General features: G+C 37.1%; 1 protein-coding gene across 1 annotated transcript in view; it reads left to right on the top strand.

Annotated features, from left to right (window-relative positions):
* The first annotated feature begins 18535 nt into the window (after positions 1-18535).
* Positions 18536-23334, top strand: part of SIM1 (SIM bHLH transcription factor 1) — a 77762-nt gene continuing 72963 nt past the window's right edge. The window contains exon 1 of the mRNA XM_003769314.2: positions 18536-19446. Within this exon, the coding sequence (XP_003769362.1) occupies positions 19272-19446 (175 nt within the window). The 5' untranslated portion in view covers positions 18536-19271. The remainder of the gene's footprint in view (positions 19447-23334) is intronic.

Genomic DNA, 23334 nt, shown 5'->3' on the forward strand with positions numbered 1-23334 from the left:
GTTCAAATCCCATCTCAAACACTTACTAGCTTTGTGACTCTGAGCAATCCATTCAATCTCATTTGCCTCAGTTTCTTCATCTTTGAAATGGTGATAATAATAGTACCTATCTTCCAGAGTTTTTCGAAGATAAAAAGAGATCAAAAGGACTTAGCATGGTGCTTGGCATATAGTGAGTGCTAAATTAATATTAATTACATGCTATATGGAGAAATGAGTATATACACATATAAGTATGTATGGATATATATACAGAAAAAAATAGATGAAATTAAATACTAAGAGTAAACAGATCATTGGGATCATTGGGGAGAAAGGCTTCATATAGAAGTAGATGCCTGAGGTGACTGGGAGGAATTGAGGCATTCTGTGAGGTGATGAAAAGGAAATGCATTCCAGTAATAAATAGAAGATGGCCAATGTTGGCTATGGGACTAGAACAGTCTAAGTGAACCTAGATTTTGACTGGATCTAAAATGTGAGGAAAGAAGTAAAGCATCATGAACCTACAAAGATCAGCATGGACCGAGAGGTAACTAGCTTTAAAAGCCAAATAAAAGAGTTTATGATTTATTTTAGAGGCTAGAAGAAACTATTGGAGTTTTTTGAGTAAGGGAAGTAACATGGTTAGGCTTCTGTCCAAGCAACATGAAATGCTTACATCAATTTTATAATTCAAGATTCAAAAAGATTAGAGATTTCTTTAGTGCAAAGAAGCAGTTTGGGGTAGCCTCGGAGGTAGGAAAATCCAGGTTCAAGTTTTGCTTCTGAGACATACTGGTATAATTATAGATGAATAAATCATAATTTCTCAGTGTTTCCCAGACAGTTCTGTAAACCTATAATCTATAGAATAGTTTCTAACTTTGTTTTTTTTTTAATTTTTATTTATTTTATTCAGAACTGAAGAAATAAAGCAAGAATTTCTATAACAGTAGAATGGGGGGGGGAAAGATGATTGTACATGAAACCGCAAATCTAAAAACTTCATTTTCAGAGGGAATTTCTACACCATATCTGCAACATCAATGGACCATAGCTGCAAACCACCAAAAGAGGGTAATTCCCGTCCCCCCCAGACACCCTCTTTATGATGTATGTCAGCAATTATAGGTTTATAAATTACATCCCAGCTAAACAGAATCTGTTTTCAGAATAGGTAACATTTATTACTAGCCTCCTCATCCCCACCCTGCTGGAATACCTAAGTTGATAAAAGTCACCAGAATTTTTTTAAAATACATTTTTATGAGAATTGAAACGTAGTACATTTAAAATCCCTATATTAGAACGAAATATGAAATTCCACAATTTCAAAGTTCCAGGTAAAGTAGTTTGGATAATCAGCTCATAATGATGATGATAATGATAACTAACTTGAAGCACTTTAAGGTTTACAAAGCACTAGAATTAGAATCAAAGATTCAGACTGGAATTTTAGTCCTACTTGTTGACTTATTTGTCACCTTCATATCCTTGGAGGGCCATTCATCTTCCTTGAACTGTTTCTTCATCTGTAAAAGTTAGTCAGAGAGTTGTCTGGAGCACTAGAGGATTAAGTGACTTTCTTGAATTCACACAGCTACCTCCTTTCAGAGGTAGGACTTCCTGACTGAAAGATCAATCCTCTATCAACTATAGTACAATGCCCTAATTGTAAGTAATAAAAACAAGCAAATTCAGATGATTGGGAGGGGACACCTGAGGCATTTCACCATAATGGAAAATAGAGATCCTGTGATGCTGGTTTTCTTTGGGAGAGACCATAGGATACCTCAAAGCTGCTGGGGGAGAAGGCACTGATCTAGTTGTTGGATTAGGAGTCTATATTCAGCACTATATGCTGAATGACAGAGGAGTTTACCTGTAGCATGGCTTGGAAATCAAGCAGGTAAAGCATGATTTATTAGCTATCTGGTAATTTCTTATTTTCAGTAATTATTCTTACTAACTAGGTGCTAAACTCGGTTGTTTTTATGATGCTATCAAAATATAAATATAACAAAATTTAAAAGTGTAAACTCTTAAAAATCATTATTTTAAATGTTTGCACTATCTAACTCCTAATTGACTAGGGCACAGCTTTGCTCACCCAATCCCCACTCCCAGTTACAATCCTGGGTTTAGACCAATGCCATCATGTTTTTTTCTATAGTACATCCAACTGTTATATTCAATTGCTAGCATGAAATAATTCAAGTCAACTGAATTTCAAAAAACTAAAAATCAGTGAGTTACCAGTAAGCAGAAATGATTTTTATTAAGCCAGAAAGTCCCTTGGATCAACATCATTAATGTCTTGGCATCGTTATACAGAGACAGCATGGTGCAATGAATGAAGAGTTGGCCTTATAATCAAGAAAACCTGGTTCAAGTCCCAATTCTTAATCACACAGACTGTGTGACCCTGGGTAAGCCTCCTAACCTCTAGATCAGCTGTTGATCTTCATTTGTAGAGGGAGTTTCTGTCCTAAATTTTCTCCATATTACACAAGTCACATTAGGAAAAAAAAAACCTTATACTGAATTTTGTTATAAAAATTTCTAACATATTTTTTGAATTCTTTTTTTAATAAAGTTTTTTATTTTTCAAAACATGTTTGGATAATTCTTCCACATTAATCCTTGCAAAACCTTGTGTTCCAATTTCCACCCTTTCCCCCATCCCCTTCCTTAGATAGCAAGTAGTCCATTATAGCTAACATATTTGTTAAGAGAAAAAATGGCTTCTAGTTTCTCTATCTACATGGAATATAAATATATATAAGAAATTATAAACTTATATTTATATTATAGTTAAAAATAAAAAGGCAATTAAAATTTAAATTTATGTTGAGGCAGAAGTCTTACAACATTCAGCTTAATCCAAATGAATTTTTCCCTACTTATTCCTGCATTATTTTTTCTAAAGTCAAAAAATCCTATATCTCTATGAAATTGGATGAAACTACAGTTATTTTAATTGTCTCTTCCAACTTCATTAGACACCATGAACCTTTAACTTTGTTTTACAGAAGAAACTGAGTCCCCCAAAGAAATGATATGACCAAGGTCACAAAAGTAACAAATTGCAAAACCAGGATTCCATCCAGGGCTGTGCTGGTGCCAACTCATGCCTGCTAGGTCAGCCAAATGTGAAATTTTCAGGGTGAACACACAAATTATACTTATACTTCAGAAATTTGCAAATATTATACATGATCCATTACTTTCTTGATTTTCTAGACATAGGAAACTAATGGAGAAAATATTAATAATGTAAATTAAACTTTAAAAAATGCATTCTATCTTTTCAGAGAACCAGTTGTCAAATATTTAATAGCATACTTCTCATTCTAACTCAGGTGTTTTGATTCTAGTTTCAGTGCCTTAGTAGCCTTCAGTTCCTATGGGGAGATGCACCCAGAATACTCCTTAATATGGCCAGAATAGATTAAAATATAACTGGGAAATATTTGATAAAAGAGATAAAATAAAATAGAAATTAATACATTAGAAGTATAGTTCTAATATGTATTTTATACATATATGCATTTTATAAATTATATAAAGTATTAATTGTCATAAATAAAATAAAAATATAATGCAAGTAATGTTATGTAGTATTCTTTTTTTTAGCTTCAAGAAGAATTTATTCAAGACTAATCTTATTTTTATTTTGAAAAGGTTGTTATGATCTACTGGTCATCCTGCCATCTGGGGGAGGGGGTGGGGGGGTAAGAGGTGAAAAATTGGAACAAGAGGTTTGGCAATTGTTAATGCTGTAAAGTTACCCATGCATATAACCTGTAAATAAAAGGCTATTAAATTTTTTTTTAAATCATAAAAAAAAGAAAAGGTTGTTATGACAGACATGCAGAGCACTGGACCAGGTGTGCTGGCATATTTTTTTAATTTTCCCCAGGTATATATAAAAACAATTATAAGTTTTCAAAGTAAAATGTGGTCTTCAGGTATACTTATGTATGGCTTAGTAGCCTTGTTTCTATTTGAGTTTGACATCATTGCTTTAAATAAAATAATATGAACTATTATTACTATTATTAGCTATTTACACAAACTATACATGGAACACTGGAATTGTAGAAAATTAGAATTTCATCCTGTTTTTTAAATTATATGATTCCAATCTCTTTAAAGATTAATTACACTATTTTTAACCTCTATATTGGATATGTTGTTCTAGAAAGAGAGAATGAGATTTTCTGTGTCCTTTAAAACTGGTCCTTCACTGCCCTACTTTTGTAAGTACCAAAGCAATAGCCAATATCATTTAGTTTCTTCACCAATTTGTCACTATTGGTGAATATCTAGTAGTTATCTCACTAGATTACAGTATTATGCTTGGCATTATGTTGGGACAGAAGTAACTGGAGAAGAAATGTCCAGCAAGATCTCAAGGAGATGCCTCTTCTGACTCATCCTCATGAAACTGGTGTGGCATGTTACTCGGTGTCCAAAAATAGAGTTTGATGGTCTGTCTGGCTCAAAGATATATAGCTCTATGGAATGTTCACATGAACTTCTGTTTATCTGGTGATGGAGGAAGAGTTAAAAATTTGAGTCTTTCCAAAACTCCCCAAAGATATTCATACAAAAGATTGTTTCTCCCCTGCCTGCATGCTGATCTCAAAATAACTTCACAAAAAACACTTAGCAAATGGATTATACTGAAGACCTAATCACAGGATGTTTTAGAACTAGGATCTTTAAGATTAGCTAGTCCAACAATTTCATTTTGCAACTGAGGAAACTGAGGCCTGGAAAGAGTTAAACCACTTATTCAACACAGGTAATTAACAGGAGAGTGGGAGCAATATGGATTTCCTTACTCCCAGACTATTTCCCTTTCCACTAAACTTGGATACTAATTGATCTTTCAATTATAAGAAGAAATGGACACAAAGTTTATGGGAGCTCTCTAGAGTTTCTTGTAGAAAGGAGGAGCTCTGAAGATGGGTTACCTATAGCTCTAAGGACAGAATTCCTTTGGTCTTTAAAAGATTTCCCTCATTTTCATTCAACTCTACTAACACTTCAGTTTAGCTAGAGACCGGGAATATGAAGATTTTTTAAGGGGAAAGGGGAAAGAGGGGAGAGTCCCTATCCTTAAGACACTTATATCCTATTTATGCCTCCCCACCTCTCCAATACTATGCGCTCATACATATTTATTTTTTTAGTAAAATCCAAATTCTGGAAGAAAAGTTGAAAAAAAACAGAAAAAACTTTGAGTTGGATCAGGCAAATGCTAAATGAAATCAGTAAACAAAATGCAATCCTGGATTGCAGGAGCCATTACAACAAATCCTGAAAGAAAACACCTTGCCAAGGGATTACATTGTTTACTACCTATTATCCTGGGGACACATAACAGATAATAGAAGATGCCAAATAGTCTATGTTTAGTGCCCTGGCCATAGTATTCATTTGATGCATATTTGCTGAAAGATATTATCAATGTCATCTCAATTTACCTTTCTTTTCCATTAAAAGGTTTTATAGCTATTCTGAAGCCTTGTCTTAGTTTTCCTGAGCTTGTATGAGACTTTGTTATTGAAGGCTTCCATTCTCAGTACCTATTAGGGAACCTGGGAGAAATTTTCACTTGCATTTAGAAAGCAGATAGTTCTTAGTCCCATAGGGGCACTTAAGTCAAGCATAATGCCACTTGGACAATATTGTTGTTATGGCTTACCCTTATTTCCCAGCCAATTCCTCATTTACTCATCTTAGGGCATTCAGAGATATAGGTCTCATATATGGAAAACCTATTAGGTGAAGTTCAGTTCCATCTCAAGAAGTAAAGAGGACAACATGGTTAAGAAAAGCTAGACTAGTTGTGTTTGATTCCCATCTCTAACACAATATATATGACCACAAGCAACTCAATCAAATTTTCCTTGTTTTAGACTCAAACTATCAATTGGAGATAATACCTATAGTACTTATGTCACAGCTTTATTGAGATAATTAAATGAGATACTGTGTATAAAATGATTTGCCAACCTCAAAGTACCATAGAAACTAGACTAATGCTTAAAAGGCACTAGTTTTACTACCTGACAGTAACATAGATTTAAAGCTGGAGGGGATCTTAGAAGCCATGAAGTCTAATGTTCTCATTTTGCAGGTGAAAAAATTGAGGCAGAAAGATGGTAAATGACTTGCCCAAAGTCACATTGCTAACAAGTGTCTAAGATGGGATCTGAATTCATGTTTTTCTGACTCCCAGTTCAATGTCCTGTCTACTATATAACAAATACAATGTTTAGGGTTTCTTTTAGTTCTAAACTTATCTTCCATGATTTGTTTTTTTATTGCCTAAATGGGGCTTCTTGCCAGGGCTATCCCCCTCTGGCTAGAGTTTATAGTTTGAAATTCTAAAACTTTTGAAGCATTTTTCCTCTCTAAATTAAAAGATGTAGTAGGCATAGTTATAAAGCAAAGATACTGATTTTCTCTGTGGCTTTGTTGGGAAAGGTGGAGGGAGCAATAGAAAGGAAATTCAGCAACATCTTTTCAATCAATTCATCAACAAGCATTCATTAATTGATTATTATGTTCTGTTAAATCGCACTAAGCCCTGGAGGATTCAAAGGAAAATTTGTATTTTTTTTTTTTTTGCATAGAGCTTATCTCCTAAAAGAAGAGAAAAACTATATATAAATAGGCAAATATAAGATACATACAAAATAGGTGGAAGGTAATATTAGAGGGTTAAGTATTAGCAGTTGGAGGCAACTTGATGCCCCACACAAAGTCTGTTTGACGCTAATCTCAGAAGAAGACTGGGACTCCAGAGGAGCTAGGTGGCTCAAGAGATGGAGCACTAGGCTTGGAGTCAGAGAGATGTGTTCAAATTTAGCCCCAGATACTCACCAGATCACATATGTGATCCTGGGCAAGTTAATTAAGGTGTTTGTTTTAAATTATGAGTCTAGCACAGAGATATAAATAGTGTCCAATACACAACAGTATTGTTGTGAGAATCAAATGAGATAATTGTCAAATTATATAATAATATATATGATAATGCTTAGCATGGTGTCTGGCAGAGAATAAATGCTATATGAATTTTAGCTATTATTATGTGGAAGTCAGAGGCAAAGAAGGAAAGCATTCTAGGTACGAGGGACATGTTACCAGTAAAAAAGCAGTGAAAAAAAAAAGACTGAAAAATGATTGAACACAAATAGGCCAGTGGCTGGACCATAGCTATTGTGGAAGGAAGTCTTATGGAAGAAAGCTGGCAAGATGGAAAGGAACCAAGTTGAGAAAAGTTTTATTTTTTTCCAATTACCACAAAAATAATTTAAACATTCTTTCTTTTACAAATTGAGTTCCAAATTCTCTTCTGCCCTCTCCTACTCCACGCATTGAGAAGGCAAGCAATTTGACATGAATTATATATATACAGTCATGCAAAATATATTAAATATTAGCCATGCTGCAAAAAAAAAAATTTTTTAAACCAACAAGAAAAATAAAGTCACAACAAAGAATGCTTCAATCTGCATCTAATCTCTGTTAGTTCTTTCTCTGGAAGTGGATAACATTTTTCATAAAAAGACCTTCAGAATTGTCTTGAATCATTGTAATGTTGAGATAGCTAAGTAATTCTTAGTTGATTACCATACAACATTGGAATTACTCTGTACAACATTCTCTTAGTTCTGCTCATTTCACTTTGCATCAATGTATGTCTTTTCAGGTTTATCTGAAAGCATTCTACTTCTCATTCCTTATAGCACAATAGTATTACATCTAAAGATTTTTAAATGCCAAATAGAAGAACTTATATTTAATCTTAAAAGTAACAGGAAACCATTGGAGTTTGAGTGTGTGTGTTCAGGGAAATGAGATAACCAGACCTGAAATTTAGGAAGATTATTTTGTGGAGGATGGATTCTGAAGAGACCCATTTAGATAGGTAACTCCTTAGAAAGGAATCTTACTTAAAAGCTTTTTCTTTTTTTTTCAGATTTTTTTTCCCTAAATTTAATTTCAATTTCTCTCCTGACCCAGCCCTAAGTCTGGTTTACTTTTCTCATTCATGAGCATCAGAATGCTCATCTTATGGAAAATGAATGGATGCCCATCAATTGGATAATGGTTGGGTAAATTGTGGTATATGAATGTTATGAAATATTATTGTTCTGTAAGAAATGACCGGCAGGATGCATACAGAAAGGCTTGGAGAGATTTACATGAACTGATGCTAAGTGAAATGAGCAGAACCAGGAGATCATTATATACCTCAATAATGATACTGTATGAGGCTGTATTCTGATGGAAGTGGATTTCTTTGACAAAGAGAAGATCTAACTCAGTTTCAATTGATCAATGATCAAGAACACTGGGAAATGAATGTAAACTGTTTGCATTTTTATTTTTCTTCAGACTATTTTTACCTTCTGAATTCAATTCTTCCTGTGCAACAAGAGAACTGTAGGGTTCTGCACACATGTATTGTATCTGGTATATACTGTGACATATTTAACATGTATAGGACTGCTTGCCATGTGGGGGAGGAAGGTGGAGGGAGGGAGGGGAAAAGTCAGAACAGAAGTGAGTGCAAGGGTAATGTAAAAAATTACCCAGGCATGGGTTTTGTCAATAAAAAGTTATAATTATATATAAAAAAAGAATGCTCATCTTAGAGTTCTGGTCGATGCTCCTCTAACTTCTGCCCAAAGGAGCTATGGAGAACAGCCATTTTGAAGCAGGCAAGATGTGATCTAAACTCAGATTCTGAGGAGCAGTCACTGAATAGTCCTAAACACTAATAAACATTACTGTGTGATCTTGGGTAAGTTACTTAACCCTGTTGGCCTTAATTTTTTCATCTGTAAGATGAGTTGGAGAAGAAACCACCAAACTATCTTTGCCAAGAAATCCTCAAATGAGTTCATGAAGAATCATACACCATTGAAACAACTGAAAGCTGGTGACTTCAATAATTGACTTTGCTTGCTAAAGGTTTCCTTTCTGAGGATTTCAGTTTCTAATCCTCCTCCTTTCTAATCTTTCAGTGGATAAAGTAAGAGGGAGATTGGTGTCTGCTATCTATTTACAGATCACCTATAAGTATTGCCTAGGAAATAGATTTTTTTCCACATTCCTTGTGCATACAAGTACAATGTAGTAGATTTTGGGGAGAGCTGCTCACCTATTTAGGTTAGGGCATCTTTTCCTAGAAGCAGAATATAATAACTGGGAGGCAAATGACCTGTTTTCTAGTCCGGGCTTCGCCATTTTAAGTCCCCAATTCTTCATCTGGAGAATAGGAATAAACACATACACACTTTTTACAAGATTGTTGGGAGAATCAGATAAAATAATGGATGCCCCAGATGGGTCTTGACCAATGTAAAATATATTAGGACCTCTAGTAAGACTGGACACTGTGCTTCTATGCTTTTGGTCCTAGCCCAAGTTATCTTCTATCACCTTGCTACTCTATATGTAGTCTGAAGTCTACTAAGACCCTTAGGTCTTTTTCAAATAAATTGCTTTATAGACACAGACTTATACCTCTGTATAGAAACTCCCACCCAAGCTCTTGTGCAATTAGTTGATTTTTAAAAATGCAATTGTAGCTATCTCTTACTCTTATTCACTTTCAGTCTTGTTAACTTCTGATTCCAAATCTAATCTGGAGAGGAGGGATACATTATCACTTAATACTGGGTGTACCAAGTAACAAGTACATATTGAAACTAGCTTATGGAGAGTTCTACCCAGTTTATACCTTGTTAATTTTGCAGCTAGAATGGCAATTATTGTTATCATGGTTGGACTATAATTAGTAAATTACTTAATAATGAATGGGGTAAACATGCCATTATACTTCAGTGACAACTTCTCCTGGTGTGTCATCATGATGATATGAAGTTCAGCCTGGGTTTTTGAAGAATGTGCCAGTGAAGAAAAAGCCCTGGTAGAATCCATTCCAGTCATTCCAGACTGACTTTAAGTAGGAGATCAATGGGGAGAGTTTCATCAAGTTCAGAGAGGTGACAGTTCATCCCCAGGTGGTGATAATAAAGTAGGGTCTTGTGATCTTTGGTTTCTTTTTGTGGAGTGAGGAGAGGGTGAAGGAAATTGAGATCCCCAGAAAGAGGCAGAAATGGAGACATACAGTTGAAGAAGATCCCAGATTCAACATCTTAGACTAGAACATCCAAAGCCTATTCTTTCTTCTGGTCCTTAATTAAGATTCAGAGTCCTTCATAATCTTATATTATTGTCCTCTTCCTTGTTCCTCTTAATTGTTCCAGAGGTACTGATGGCAGTTTGTGAAAAAAGGTCTGGACTTGGAATCACTGGAAAGATCTGAGTTCAACCTGATCAACACATAACTAATAATGTGACTATGGACAAATAATTTAAGTTTGCATTGCAACTTTCTACAGCTAAGCTATTAAATTATGCACAAATTGTTGTCAGTATTGATGAAGGAAATGTTTACTCTTGTGAATTCCCTGAACAATGAAATGACAGTTACTGATCAAAAGAAAAGTAAATTCAGGGCTTAATGGGTGTTAGAGCAAGAGAGAGCATAAAAAGTACATATGTAACAGGAAATGTGTCCCTATGGACACAGGCTTCTAAAGCATGCTCCAAGGAATTTCTCCCCTTGCCAGGAGTAGAAATCTGGCAGGTTTCTACTAATTATTTATTAGGTTCTTTTTAAAGATTAGAATCTATGTATATATATAAAAAACTGGTGAACAGTTTGAATATTTTCTGGCCATAGAGACCAACTTCAGACTGGGCTGGGTTGTCTGGAAATTGGAACAGTGGTTGGAAAATATGTAAAGTTATTAATATACCTTCTTAAAACCTCTTTTGCATTCAACATCGGCACACAGCATATATTCTCAAGGAGTAATTAATTTATAGTTCCATTCAGGCAATGAAGTCTGAGGAATCTGGAACTAGAATCTTCTGAAAATATTTCATTCCAGGAAGAAAAAAATCTTCCATCCTCAAAAAATTCTGACCACTGAAGCAATATTATATTCATATACATGATTTGTGACTCATCATATATATGAATATGAAGCACATCATTGACAGGACAAATATAAGATGATTATATATGAATGTAATGTTGCTTTATATTCATTCAGATGATAAATACTAATAAGTGTAATTTTATTCACATGTAATCATCATCTGGATCAATATACAGCAACATTATATTCATATGTGATGAATATAGCAATGAATATAATGTTGATTTATATTCATATAGATGACAAATACATATAGACATATGTGAATATATAGAAAGATAATGTTGCTTCAATGGCCCAGCACTTTTTGAGAGTATAAGATATTTCCTAATGGAATAAAATATTTTCAGAAAATTCCAATTGCAAATTTTTGAGACTTCAATGCCCAAATGGAACTATAAATCATCCACTAAGAATATATACTGTATGACATCATTGTCAAATGCAAGAGAGGTTTTAAAAAGGTTTCACTAATAACTCTGTGTATTTTCCACCCAATGTGTCCACTCATAGATAAATGTGTATGTGTATATGTGTGTGTGTATGTGTGAAAAAGGAGGGAAAGGAGAAAGAAAAGGGAACAGGGAGAAAGAGAAGAATGAGGAGAAAGAGAGGGAGGAAGGGAGGTTGGGAGAGAGTGAGAAAATAAGAGAGAGCATATTGTATGAATATGTAGTTTAAATATTCTTTGTTTGGATAAATCTGTTTTTTGAATTAATAGTTCTAACTGTCCTTTCCTTTATGTGAACTGGTCAACCTCACTTTGGGACAAGGAGTCATGAAATATCAGCTTTTCAAAGTGTCTCAGAGATCATCTAGTGTCCAATCTACATACAGAATCTCTTCTTCAATACCCCTGACTAGAAACTTTGGAGAGGCTGCAAATAATGTCTAGAGCTGATTTGGGGCTAGTCTTGGAATGGGAGAGTAGCAAAATCAATCTATTTTTATAGAAAGTCATCTTGGTTTTCTTTAGGAACATACACGCATATTAATATCTTGCATTTCTATCTTCATTATTGATCATAATGCATCACATGAATACTTATGTGGAAGTGTTAGATTTTAGGGTCTTAATCATAAATGTGCCCTTTACATTCATAAAGTCTGATCAAAGCTCATAAGCAAATATTTGTTAACACAAAATACAACATTCCTGATTACTTATTTATCTTTTCTCTTTCAATTCCCTCAACTCTGAATACTATCCCACTCATTTCCTGCTTTCCCTGATTATCTCAGTCCCAGAGAGGAGGAAGAATGGATTTCTTCCTCCTTTATTCTCTCCATACTTTTTTTTCTTGGGGTGGCAATTGGGGATTGAGTGATTTGCCCAGGGTCACATAGCTAATAAGTGTTAAATGTCTGAACTGGAATTTGAACTTAGGTCCTCCTGACTTCAGAGTCTGTGCTCTGTCCACTGCTCTATACTCCCTCTACTTTTATAAGACTGAGAACATAAGATCATTGGAACAAGTCAGAAAAGATTGTACTCATCATTTAGCTCAAGCCTTTCTTTTACTAGAAAAAACTAAAACCCAGAGATATTTAGTGACTTAGATCATGTCACAATTATTAGGCAAGAGAGGTGGGACAACATACTACTCCCATAGGCAAGACTCACCTAGTGAAATTACTCTTCACTGCGACTATTTGTGCTTTTAAGAAATGTGAGTTATTCTTGTTACTCTTGTTTAAAAAAATAAGAAAAAGCAACTAAGCTACTTTTGATTTTTAAAATGTTGAGCAAACTGCATCATTGAAAAGAGATATTTAGTCAGCTTGAAGAATTCTGAAAGACACTTTGGATACAGAAAGTAAGAGAAAGTGGGTAGGCACTATAGACATGCTTTTAGATTTGGGGAGGATCTTAAAGAAGTCACAGAATACAGGAGTCATAAGGTATTTTAATCTGGTTATCCTAACCTCAGCGTGGGCCTGACTGATCTAAGCTACAGGATTTTCGAACCTTTTTTTTTAATTTATTTTTTCTGAGGTGTACTACAGTCAAGGATGCGAGAGTACATTTTGGATATAACTGCATGATTTTCAGAGTCATCTGAATAATTTGATTTCTTCTTTTCCCTCTGTTACAAAGTTCCCACTGACCCCGACAAAGGTACACACTCTTACTTAAAAAACACCAAGTTCTGAAGAATTTCTTTACTTTTAGCTTGCAAATATCCATACAGGTTAGAATTGGAAAGCTGGGCATTGTGAGGGTGTGACAAACTCCTGGCCCCCGTGAGCGAGTGCGTTTAAGCCCTAACTAAAAAGCTTAATTCCGGTCCCTATATCCTCAGAACCTTCCTCCGCACCCTCACACAAGTTCATTCACCCCAAATGTCCAGCTGCGTTCCTAAATTAACTGGCTATAAAGGGACTCAGTAGTCTCTAACGGTCTCAGGGCAAGAAATGAGCCAGAGTTTCTGAATCTGGAGAAGAGAGTTCCCTGTCTTCTAACAGAGCGCACTTTTCACTGCGTTGGGCAACACTATAATTAAGTGGAAGTCTGGCTGTGTTTTTTAGCAGAGCAATCATTCTGAAGAGGCAACAAAGCGGGCTGCAGGATCGTAAATCTCTTTAGGAGAAATACAGAAATAAAGATTACAAGCCTGATTTGATTATAGAGGGTAGGAAGGTGGGAGTTGCTTTAAATTGCCTTTCTCAACCCCACCCTACCACTATCTCTCTCCACTCCGCCCCTCCCTTTATCAACACTTTTTCATTGATAGAAATGATCCCTGTGAAAGCATCAGGCTAAATGCCAAGATAGAGAGCCGTCCTATAGTGGACGGGGTAATGGGCTAGTTATCTTAAAGGCCCCTTTTTGATTTTGGTTTAATATTTCCGAGGAGATTTTCACGTATTTGCACGCGTGTGTCTAAGCGCACATCCCCCTGATCTTTGCACGCCTGTCCTTTTGGTACTACATTTGCCAAGAAGTCCTAAGGTTCCTGCCTAATGAAGTCTCCAGATTCTGTCTTTAGAGTTTTCTTGTTTTATGACGCCAAATGTAAAAATTCCCTGAACACATGTGGGTGAATTGTGGTTACGATTCACTTTCTTTTTATGTGAACTGAAATGTTTGCAGTTTTAGAGATGAGTGGATCCAGGTGATCTTGGGATATTGCTGTTGTAATAGCTTAAAAGGCGAGCAGTAATTCTTCGTGTGTGTGTGTGCGGGCGTGTGTGTATGTGTGTAGGGGTGGCTTTTCTAAAGGAGGATTTTTTTTTGGTGGGGGTCACTTTAACCGTGAGAAACCTCAAACGGAAGACAAATAAATGCGTGTATGTCCTTCTGTGCATGACTGTCTAGCGTACCGGTCCATGAAGGTGCAGAAGTCTAAGCTTCTGGATGTCTGAAGAGGGCGGGGCAAGAGTGTAGGTAACAAAAAGGAGTCAGCTCTTTCTTTGCATCATATTTCTTTGCTGAGGTTCAAAGATTAGAATAACAGGTGTTATTTCTCGCTATTAATTAGCCCTCTTTGGCAAATTCAGTTCCGAACAATTGTATGCTTGGGATTTATCTTGGTATCCTAATCTCATGACTGTGCATTCACTTTGTTTATTAAACAAAATAATCCACTCCATTCTGGGACAAACGAGCTTCATTGGGACTCTAGAACAGCCTTGCTTAGCCCACCATGACGTCGGCCTTTGGATTGATTCGAAGACTTACATACTAATTTTGTCCATCTTGCAATAGAAGACAAGATATTGAATTTCTGGTGTGTCAAATATACCCTACATCAGGCAGCCGGGGCACTGATAAGACTTCATACAGTCACTTACACAGATTGACATTATACACCACAGAAAAGGAACGAAAGCCAAGGAGCTGTTTTGAAGTTTGGAGTTTGTTGTTATTTTAAAGCAACGGATCACATGTCTGCAATCTCTTTAGAAAATATTTGAGATTCGAATACATACACTAAGCTCTCACGGTTCCCATCTGGATTGGTGTTACTGAAAAAAATTGGATTCACGGTAATTGTTCTTCACGGGGCTGCTCCTTTTCACCCCGCTGCTTCACTGAGGGAGTTACTTTGTTGATTATGGAAGGTTCCTTCCCATCTCTCCATCTCTCTCTCTCTCTCTCTCTCTCTCTCTCTCTCTCTCTCTCTCTCTCTCTCTCTCTCCTCTCTGTCTCTGCCTCTGTCTCTGTCTGTCTCTGCCTCTGTCTCTGTCTCTCTCTCTCTCTGTCTCTGTTCCTCTGTTTCTTTCTCCCCCTTCCTCCCTCTTTTCAATCCCACCCCATAAAATGAAATAAATTGTGATTTGGTCTCTGAAAGCTTGGATTTTAGGCGCCAAATGTGTAACATTTGTAACAAGTGAGTTACTTTCTCTCAAAAGAAAGAAGAAAAGTCAACTTCTGTTGAAAGTATTTCGTCATTTATACCCTTCTCAATCCAAGAAGTATCTGTAAATTTCTATAATCTCTATTATTCTTTCCTTCCCTTTTTTCTTTTTTCTCTTCCTTCTCTCCTTTCTTCTTGTCTTTGTTGTTTTCTTTCGTGGTCAGAAGTCCATTGATTAGATATCTAACTTGAATCTTTCTCAAAATCTACATATTTGATTTCTTTCTTTCTTTATACCCAGAATTGAAAAAACAATCAGCCACTTTCTTCGGCGCCGCTGGTTGTATGTCCTGAACAGCGTTCATTCTCTTTCTGCCAGATGTTGCCCAGATGTGTAAATACCCTTCAAGAGAAGCCTCTATCATTCCAAGAGCTTTCTTCCATAGAATGGCAACGAGGTGGCAGATGCCGATATTTTTTAGCAAACACTTTTAAAGTTTTTCAGAATATCGGTAAAATGTCAGGCATCCTTCCCTGACGTTATTTGCTTTTTCCAAAGCAATTTCCGTTATAAAACAATGGATATTTGGCTTTTGTAGCTGTTTTTCTTGCGTTCATCCACAATATCGTGAATGAATTACCTTTCATACACCTTCAGCATCAATCGCTTGGCCCAGCCTAAGCAAAATGCAACAGTAAATCTAAAGACTGTTTAAGGAATTGACACATCTGTATAGAACTACGTTGAATGTGGTACTAATTGATTTTTAGTTTCTAAATATTTTCTGTGCTATTCACTTTGTTTCCTCTAATGATGGTGAAAGAAGTCAGCTAGCTGTTTTAAAATATAAGCTACAGTAGCATTAGTAACTGTGCTACAAAACCAGTTAAATACTTGTTAGAAAAGTTTGGAGCAAGGTTATCGTTCAAGGTGCTACTATGTAGAAATGAATTAAAAAAAAAAAAAAACTACTTGAAATAATAGGGATTTTTTAATCGTCCAGCCAAAAGAAGTTGCATTTATGAATGAGTAACTGTGGTTAGCTTTAGGATTTTTTTTTTCCCCATTAAAATAGTACATTATTTATTTTGGCCTGGACTATAATCCTCCACACTCCTTTCCCCAAAGTTCTTAAGGAAAGCTGACCCACAGAACTTTACAACGTTTACAGATCTTCCACCCTTCTACCCCTATCACGAAAACAAACAAACAAAACCCCAAGAAACCTGATCCATAGGGAAGAAGATTCCCTCATTTGGGACTAATTTTAGGAGAAATATTAAGTTTCTTCCTGTAGCGATGAAGGCTGTTGCTTTGTACGCTTCTAAGAAATGCGGGAAAACACTCAGTCACCCACGTTCCTAGTTCTCAGGGCTGGGCCAGCCACTCTGTCACAACCTGTCAAAGCCGGCTAAGTCTTCTGAGACGATCAGAACAGCTCAGGTTTCACGAATAATACCTTCAGGTGGTGCCTGAAACTATATGGAGATTGGGGGCGGAGAAGGCGTAAAAACATACACACAGGCATATTACTCTAGTTTTAAAGAATAACCAATCCTCTACATGTAATAATCTAGCGGCGTTAACTACGGCAGCGTCTCCCCTCCCCCACTCCAATCCATGCACACACACCCCTCGCCCCCTTTCTCAACTGGTTTCTGTTCCCAGGCTGTTCTTCAGTACTTTGCGTCCTCAGCTGGGGAAGTGTGACCCTTGCAGCTTGCTGGTTTGTAGCTGTCGCCTACTGCTACTGATAAGACTACATGGCCCGCCCCATGCACCTTGCAACCCTGAATCTGCCACTGCTACTGGACTGCATCAGCGACATCAAAGTGATAGGCCTCCTCTTTGGCTCAATGTTCATCCACCTCCACTCACACATTAAAGGGGAGTGAGAGGTGAGGGGTGGGAGGACGGGGCACTGACAATCTTCCTTACCCCACCACCACCCTCGTTGCTATCCTCACACCCGCTCCTCCCCTTGCCCACAGAAGACTGGACGCTGCAGACCAGGCAGGCAGGAGCACCGTCCGGGCCAGACTAGACCAAGGGTCCTAGGAGCTGTAGCAGCGGCTTGGAAACTCCGGGTCCCGCCAGCAAATCGCGGGATCCCCTGTGCTCGCCTGTGTGCCCGCCCCCAGAGCTCGGATCTCATTAGGAGCTCTGGCTACCACGCGGGTCAGAGGGCGGACGCTGCCCCCTGAAAGAGGAGGGGGGCTGAGAAAAGGGAGGGTAGCTCGGAGCGTACACGCGTCACTCAGCCACCGGGCCAATGAGTACCTGGCCTTGGAGGCGCTTCGGACCAATAGGAGAAAAGGAGGCCCTGTTTGTGGCATTAAGGGAGGGCTGGAGAGAGGGAGAGTAGGAGTGAAGTTGAGGCTAAAAACCCTTTAGCTATAAAGAAGTTATTTGGGGTGTATTTTTTTTGCTTTCAATTAGGCAAAATAGCAACTTCATGACAATTATCCAAGAAGATTCTAAGGCCGTCTCATCTGAACCAAACCTATAATCTCTTTCTTCGTCCCCTCTCCCACGCATCTCCCTAAAAAATAGCCAAACCCCAAACCTGATAACTAAGATAAAGGAAGCAGAAACTCTCTGCGTGTGAGCAGCAGAGAAGAGGGCAAAGTTTCTCTAGTTGATTGTAGTAATGGTTGCAATTAAGAGTTGGGATCCTTACCTACTGCAGACTTCGGGGATCGAAGGTAGGTGGAAGCAGACGATTTACCCAGGCAATATCACTGTTCCTTGTAGGCTATGTTTATCTTACTAAAAAGATAAAGACAGAGACCCCCTTAGTTGAGTTTTAAGATGTTCTATGACCTTCAAGATTTATTGGGGGAGGGGGGATGCTGTGCGTCCAATTTCTTATTTGTGTTGTCTTTTTGCCTTTACTCCTGAGAAAGAAGAGAACCCACTGGATCCCATTTGACTTAAAGTTTACATCAGTTAACAGTCTGTGCCATTCAGTGTCTTAAAAACTATTTTCCAGCTCTCATAACAGAAAACTGGGACCAACATGGATACATACAAAATGCTTTGGGATTTAGCCTGTGTTTTTCACTATTAGGGGAATTTCTATCTTGTCCTATTGGCACATTTAGTCCAATCCAAAGACCAGCTGTTCTGTTGTTGAGGGGTAATGGGGTATCCGTCTTGGGATTGGGGTTAGGAGGCACGAGAGACAAGAATAGGGCAACAGAATTTATTGTTTGTTTATTTTAAAATAAGTTATTAGCCATTGATCAATTTCACATGACTAGATGGAATTGAGAAAGTTGCTAACGAGAGGAAGAATGTATGAGTACTGTGCTTAACGCTCAGTTAAACTAGCCGCTTTCTCCAGATCTTTAAAAACAAACTCCCGGGCACCTTCTTGGCCATTTCCTCTCCCCCCCGTCTCAGCTTGTGTGCGTGTGTAAAATTGTTTGGCAGCACATCTTTTATCCTTTCCATGCTGTTGTCTTTACAGTGGCTTGAAAGAAGTTGCATCGAATATTTGATCCACCTTCAAGACACTGGAGCCATCCTTGAGGCCTGGGGATTGAGAGCTGAAATTTAAAAGACTGGAATTATTATGCCTGTTTTCCGAGGACCGATGTTTGCTGCCTGCCACAGAAGAGAAGCTTGGTTTTTCGATGGTCCTATTGACATATAGTGTCCTGCAGAAACACTTGGATTTTCGAATCTGCATTGGAAAGTCACCTTTCCTATCCTCTTATTTTCTACCTTTTGGTTTCATTTTTATTTTGGGTAAATATTTTTATTGTCCAATTCTCGTCTTTTGTTGCTATCATATATCCCTCCAGTTAAAAAGACGTAAACTACTTCACTCAAGGTGTGTTTTATGTTTTTTGCCAAACATGACCTGTAGCTGAAAATTTCGTATTTTTTGGATGAATCTGTGGAGCTTAAATTCAAAGAAGAAAGGGGGAAAAAGACACAATGAAAGAGAAGTCCAAAAATGCTGCCCGGACTAGACGGGAGAAGGAAAACAGTGAATTTTATGAACTGGCTAAATTACTGCCTTTGCCCTCAGCCATCACCTCTCAGCTGGACAAAGCATCCATAATCAGACTCACCACTAGCTATCTAAAAATGAGAGTGGTTTTCCCAGAAGGTAAGTGACTTTGCTTAAATTTAATTTCAGAAAGAACAAAAGTAATATAAAATATGTTCATATGCTGGTATACTGTATGTATAAATGCCCTCATATACATGCATATCGGTCTAAATCGTATACACATATGAATATGCCTGATATGAATGGGAATTTATTGAGACTATTTGCACAAGGACTTTCTTAAAGTCAGTGTTAGATCTTGCTCTTCATTCTTCCCTCTTCTGTTCCATTAATACTTTCACTTCACTTCAGAGATGTTTGGCGGAGAAGCAGACCAACAATGCTTTTGTCAACACTTCAGACACTGAGCTCAACTGAAAGTGTATTCTTAAAGCAAACAGGACTTTTCTTTTTTTTTTTATTCCCTAAGTGAGAGTTGCATTCAGTAGAAAACACATGCATTGCCAGAGTACTTACATTTAATTGTATGTATGCAATGACAGACACAGTGCTAGGTACATAGATTGAATATGGGTGGAATCTACTGGAAAGTCAGGCAACTCTTTCAAGACACTACTTCTTGCAAATACTGGAGAAGTACCATCTTCGCGTTGATTTCTTAGACTCTATTTGAAGGAATCTTATTGCTTGGGATTTCTTGGTGTTTCTTGGTATCCACATTTTCTGAAAACTATTCCTGGCTTTAAGTTTTATAGCTGTCTCAGAGATGTTACTGAAAGACTAGGCTAACTAAAAATTTAATAATGAAGGAACTGTATTTCTAATGCACTTTTCAGAGTAAGTTAAGGCAATTGCAATCAGTAACCCGTTTAGAAAGTAAGCTTTTGTTGGCTGACTGGTAAAAGGAGCTGTGGAAGGATTGTTGACATGTAAGGAATTGTACAAAATAATTCAATCGATAGATAAAATCTGTATTTAGAGTCAGGAATCATCCCCAAGCCAAATAAAGGGGGAAAATCTATGAAATAAAGGATCTACCTAATTCATTAGTGCCCTAATCCAAAGGTGTAGATATTAATGATAAAAATAAAGCCTTTGAAGTCTTCTACTTCCCTCTCCTTAACGAAATTAGGAAAAAAAACACTAAGAAGAGAAAAGAGAAAAAGAAGAAATAGTATTACAAAATATATGAAGTTTGCTTAGAATAAAAAGAAAATTTGAAGGGGAGGGAAATAAGTAGTTCATATGGTTTAATTGTTATAAAGAGAATTAAAACAAGAATCCTTTCCCATTACTCCAGTAGTTCTTCCTTTTAATTGTCTTCCTCAATTAATTCTATATAAATGTTTTTTTTTGTATATACTTAGTAATTTGTAAATTGTCTCCCCTATTAGATTGTGAGCTCCCTGACAGTAGGAACTGTTTTTCTTTTTTTTTGGGGGGGGGAGGGGAATATAGTAGACAATTAATAAATACTAGTTGACTAACTAACTAACGAAGATTGAAAATTGAGTTTATTTATGAGTGAACCACTATTCTTTAGAGAAAAGGGGGTTTTGTTGTTTTTGACTTTGAGTGTTTGGGGTTATTGGCATTTTTAAAATGGAAAACTGGAAGGAAATGTGTGAAATTTGTTTCACTTTCCTTGATTGAAAGTTTTTCAGATTGTTATTCATCTGTTGGAAAAACCAGCCTCAGAAAAGCATGTTCTAGCTAGGACTAGAAGGGAATCTTTGGAAATGTCCCTGAAACTAAAAATACTGTTCTAAGTATTTATACTTACTATTTATATGTTCAATTGCCTCTTAAATCAATTTCCTTGAACTAATAGGTTTCATCTTAGACTAAAAATCCATCTTGAAAGTTAACTAAAGTTAACACCTGAAAAGGAATTAAAACAAAAATTAAAACAAAACCACAACCCGAATTCCGTTTTCCTGTAGGAATTATTGAAGGGAAGATGATGACCATGATAGGCTGTCTTCTGATTTGAAAAAGAGAGAGAACTAGTTTGTCTTGTATATTGTCAGCACCCACTTTATAAAAATAAAGCTATTGCAAACTCTGATGGCCGTGATGGGCCTAAAAGGATTATTAGCAGTGATTTGTCAACTCCTGCAGTCTCAGTAGGCTACCTTTCTTCGTGATTTCTAGCCGGTCTCGTCAATTATTGGTGCCTATGTAGCGAGGTGTTTGATCAGAAGAAGCATATGGTACTGCTTGTAGGGCTGTAAGTAATCATGGGAAGAGAAGAATAGCGGATCCCCATCCCTCCGTGGCCAAACAGAATGTCTGCATGCACTAGGGAATTGTGTGGCAAAGTGCATAGGAGCCCGAGCTGCCGCTCTCCAAAGCATATGCTAATTTGTGCCAGAAAGAAATTGAGGAGGAGCTTCTGCTCAGAGTTGGGTGGGGTGGGGTGGTTCTTCTTCTTCTTCTTCTTCTTCTTCTTCTTCTTCTTCTTCTTCTTCTTCTGCTTCTGCTTCTGCTTCTTCTTCGGTGGTGGATTTTTTTTTTTTTGTTTGTTTTATTTTGTCTTTTTTTTTTTTTTAAAGACATCAACCTTCCTCATTTAATGAAGTGCTAACAGCAATTCACAAATTAATTAATTGATGCAAAAGGCACTCTCAAGTCAATTCTGAATCCTAATCAAGATTAAGTTAACTAACTTCCAAAGTATGTCTCACTTAACTTCTGGGGACTATGGTTTCGGCAGTGTCCTCTTCCCACCATTCCACTTAATCCTGTGCAATTCTTTTCTCCCTTTCTGCGAGTGATGGTACATTTATGGAGATAAAGGGGAGAGACAATGTGCTAACTCTGGGCACCTCATTTATTCCCTTAGTTATTGATGAGCTCATAACTCACTGGAGGTTGAGTGCCACAAAGTCCCCTGATGAGTTATGCAGGGTCATCTGAAAGAACTGGAAATGCAGGAGGCCTCGAGGTAATACATTTCCAGCATGTGCTGGGTGAGTTTCATTTTAGTGTGGACGAAACACACACTTTGAAAAAGGGAGGAAAGTTTCAGAATCCGGCTTTGCCAGCAGGGGGTGCTGAATCGGGATGCAGAGGAGTAAAAGAGAGGGGAACTGTGACAGAAAGATGGGATTGGAAAGCTAAAGAAAATGCTTAGTACCAAGTAGGAGAAATCCTTTTCAACTTTGCGAAAGGGAATTCTAGAACAAATTTAGAACTGTGGTATTATTTCAAAGACAAAAATTTTAGTTACGCTGAGAGTGACCTACATATCATTTAGAGTCAGCGGTTAAATTACACAACTTTGAAACTCATCCTGAACACATGAAACTTGACCATTCATAACAATTACTGTAGAGGTTGACTCCGTGTGCCCATGTCACTGTTTTGAGGTAGTTTGTGTGTGTGTGTGTGTGTGTGTGTGTGTGTGTGTTTGCTTGAAAGGAAAAAAAAAAAAACAATTGAATACACACATTTTCCCTTAATGGCAATGGGGGCAGAAAGTTAAAATTTTCTATAGTCACTAAGTCTTAAAAAAAAAGAATTTAGGACTTTTAAAAGCGTATTTCCCTGACTTTCTAACAATTTTCAAATAAAGGGGGAAAGACAGTTAAACTGTTTTCCAAGTATTCTCAGGAATTTAGAGTCTCAAGGAAATCAGACGAATATTCCAACCTAAATCCAAATGGGCCAGAATCTTGAGAAGAAAGAATGGGAAAGTGGAAAGAAAAAGAGAAGAAAGAAGTAAAGTTTAAAAGAGAAAAAAAAAAGGTGGGGAAAACACAAGAAATGGAACAAGAAAGGAAAAGGGAGACAGAAAGGGCAGGAATAAAGAAAGATAAAGGCAAAGAAATGAAAGACAATGAGAAAAGCAAGAAGATCGGAGAAAAAGAGAAAGAGATATATAGGTGGTAAGAAAGACGAAGAAAAGAGGAAAGCTAGCGGGTGGTTTAGGTCCCTGGGGGAGTTTAGAATGCAGCCGCTAGAGCGGAGACTCCAGGATAC

This window comes from Sarcophilus harrisii, chromosome 4 (genome assembly GCF_902635505.1).
Source record: "Sarcophilus harrisii chromosome 4, mSarHar1.11, whole genome shotgun sequence".
NCBI lineage: Eukaryota > Metazoa > Chordata > Mammalia > Dasyuromorphia > Dasyuridae > Sarcophilus > Sarcophilus harrisii.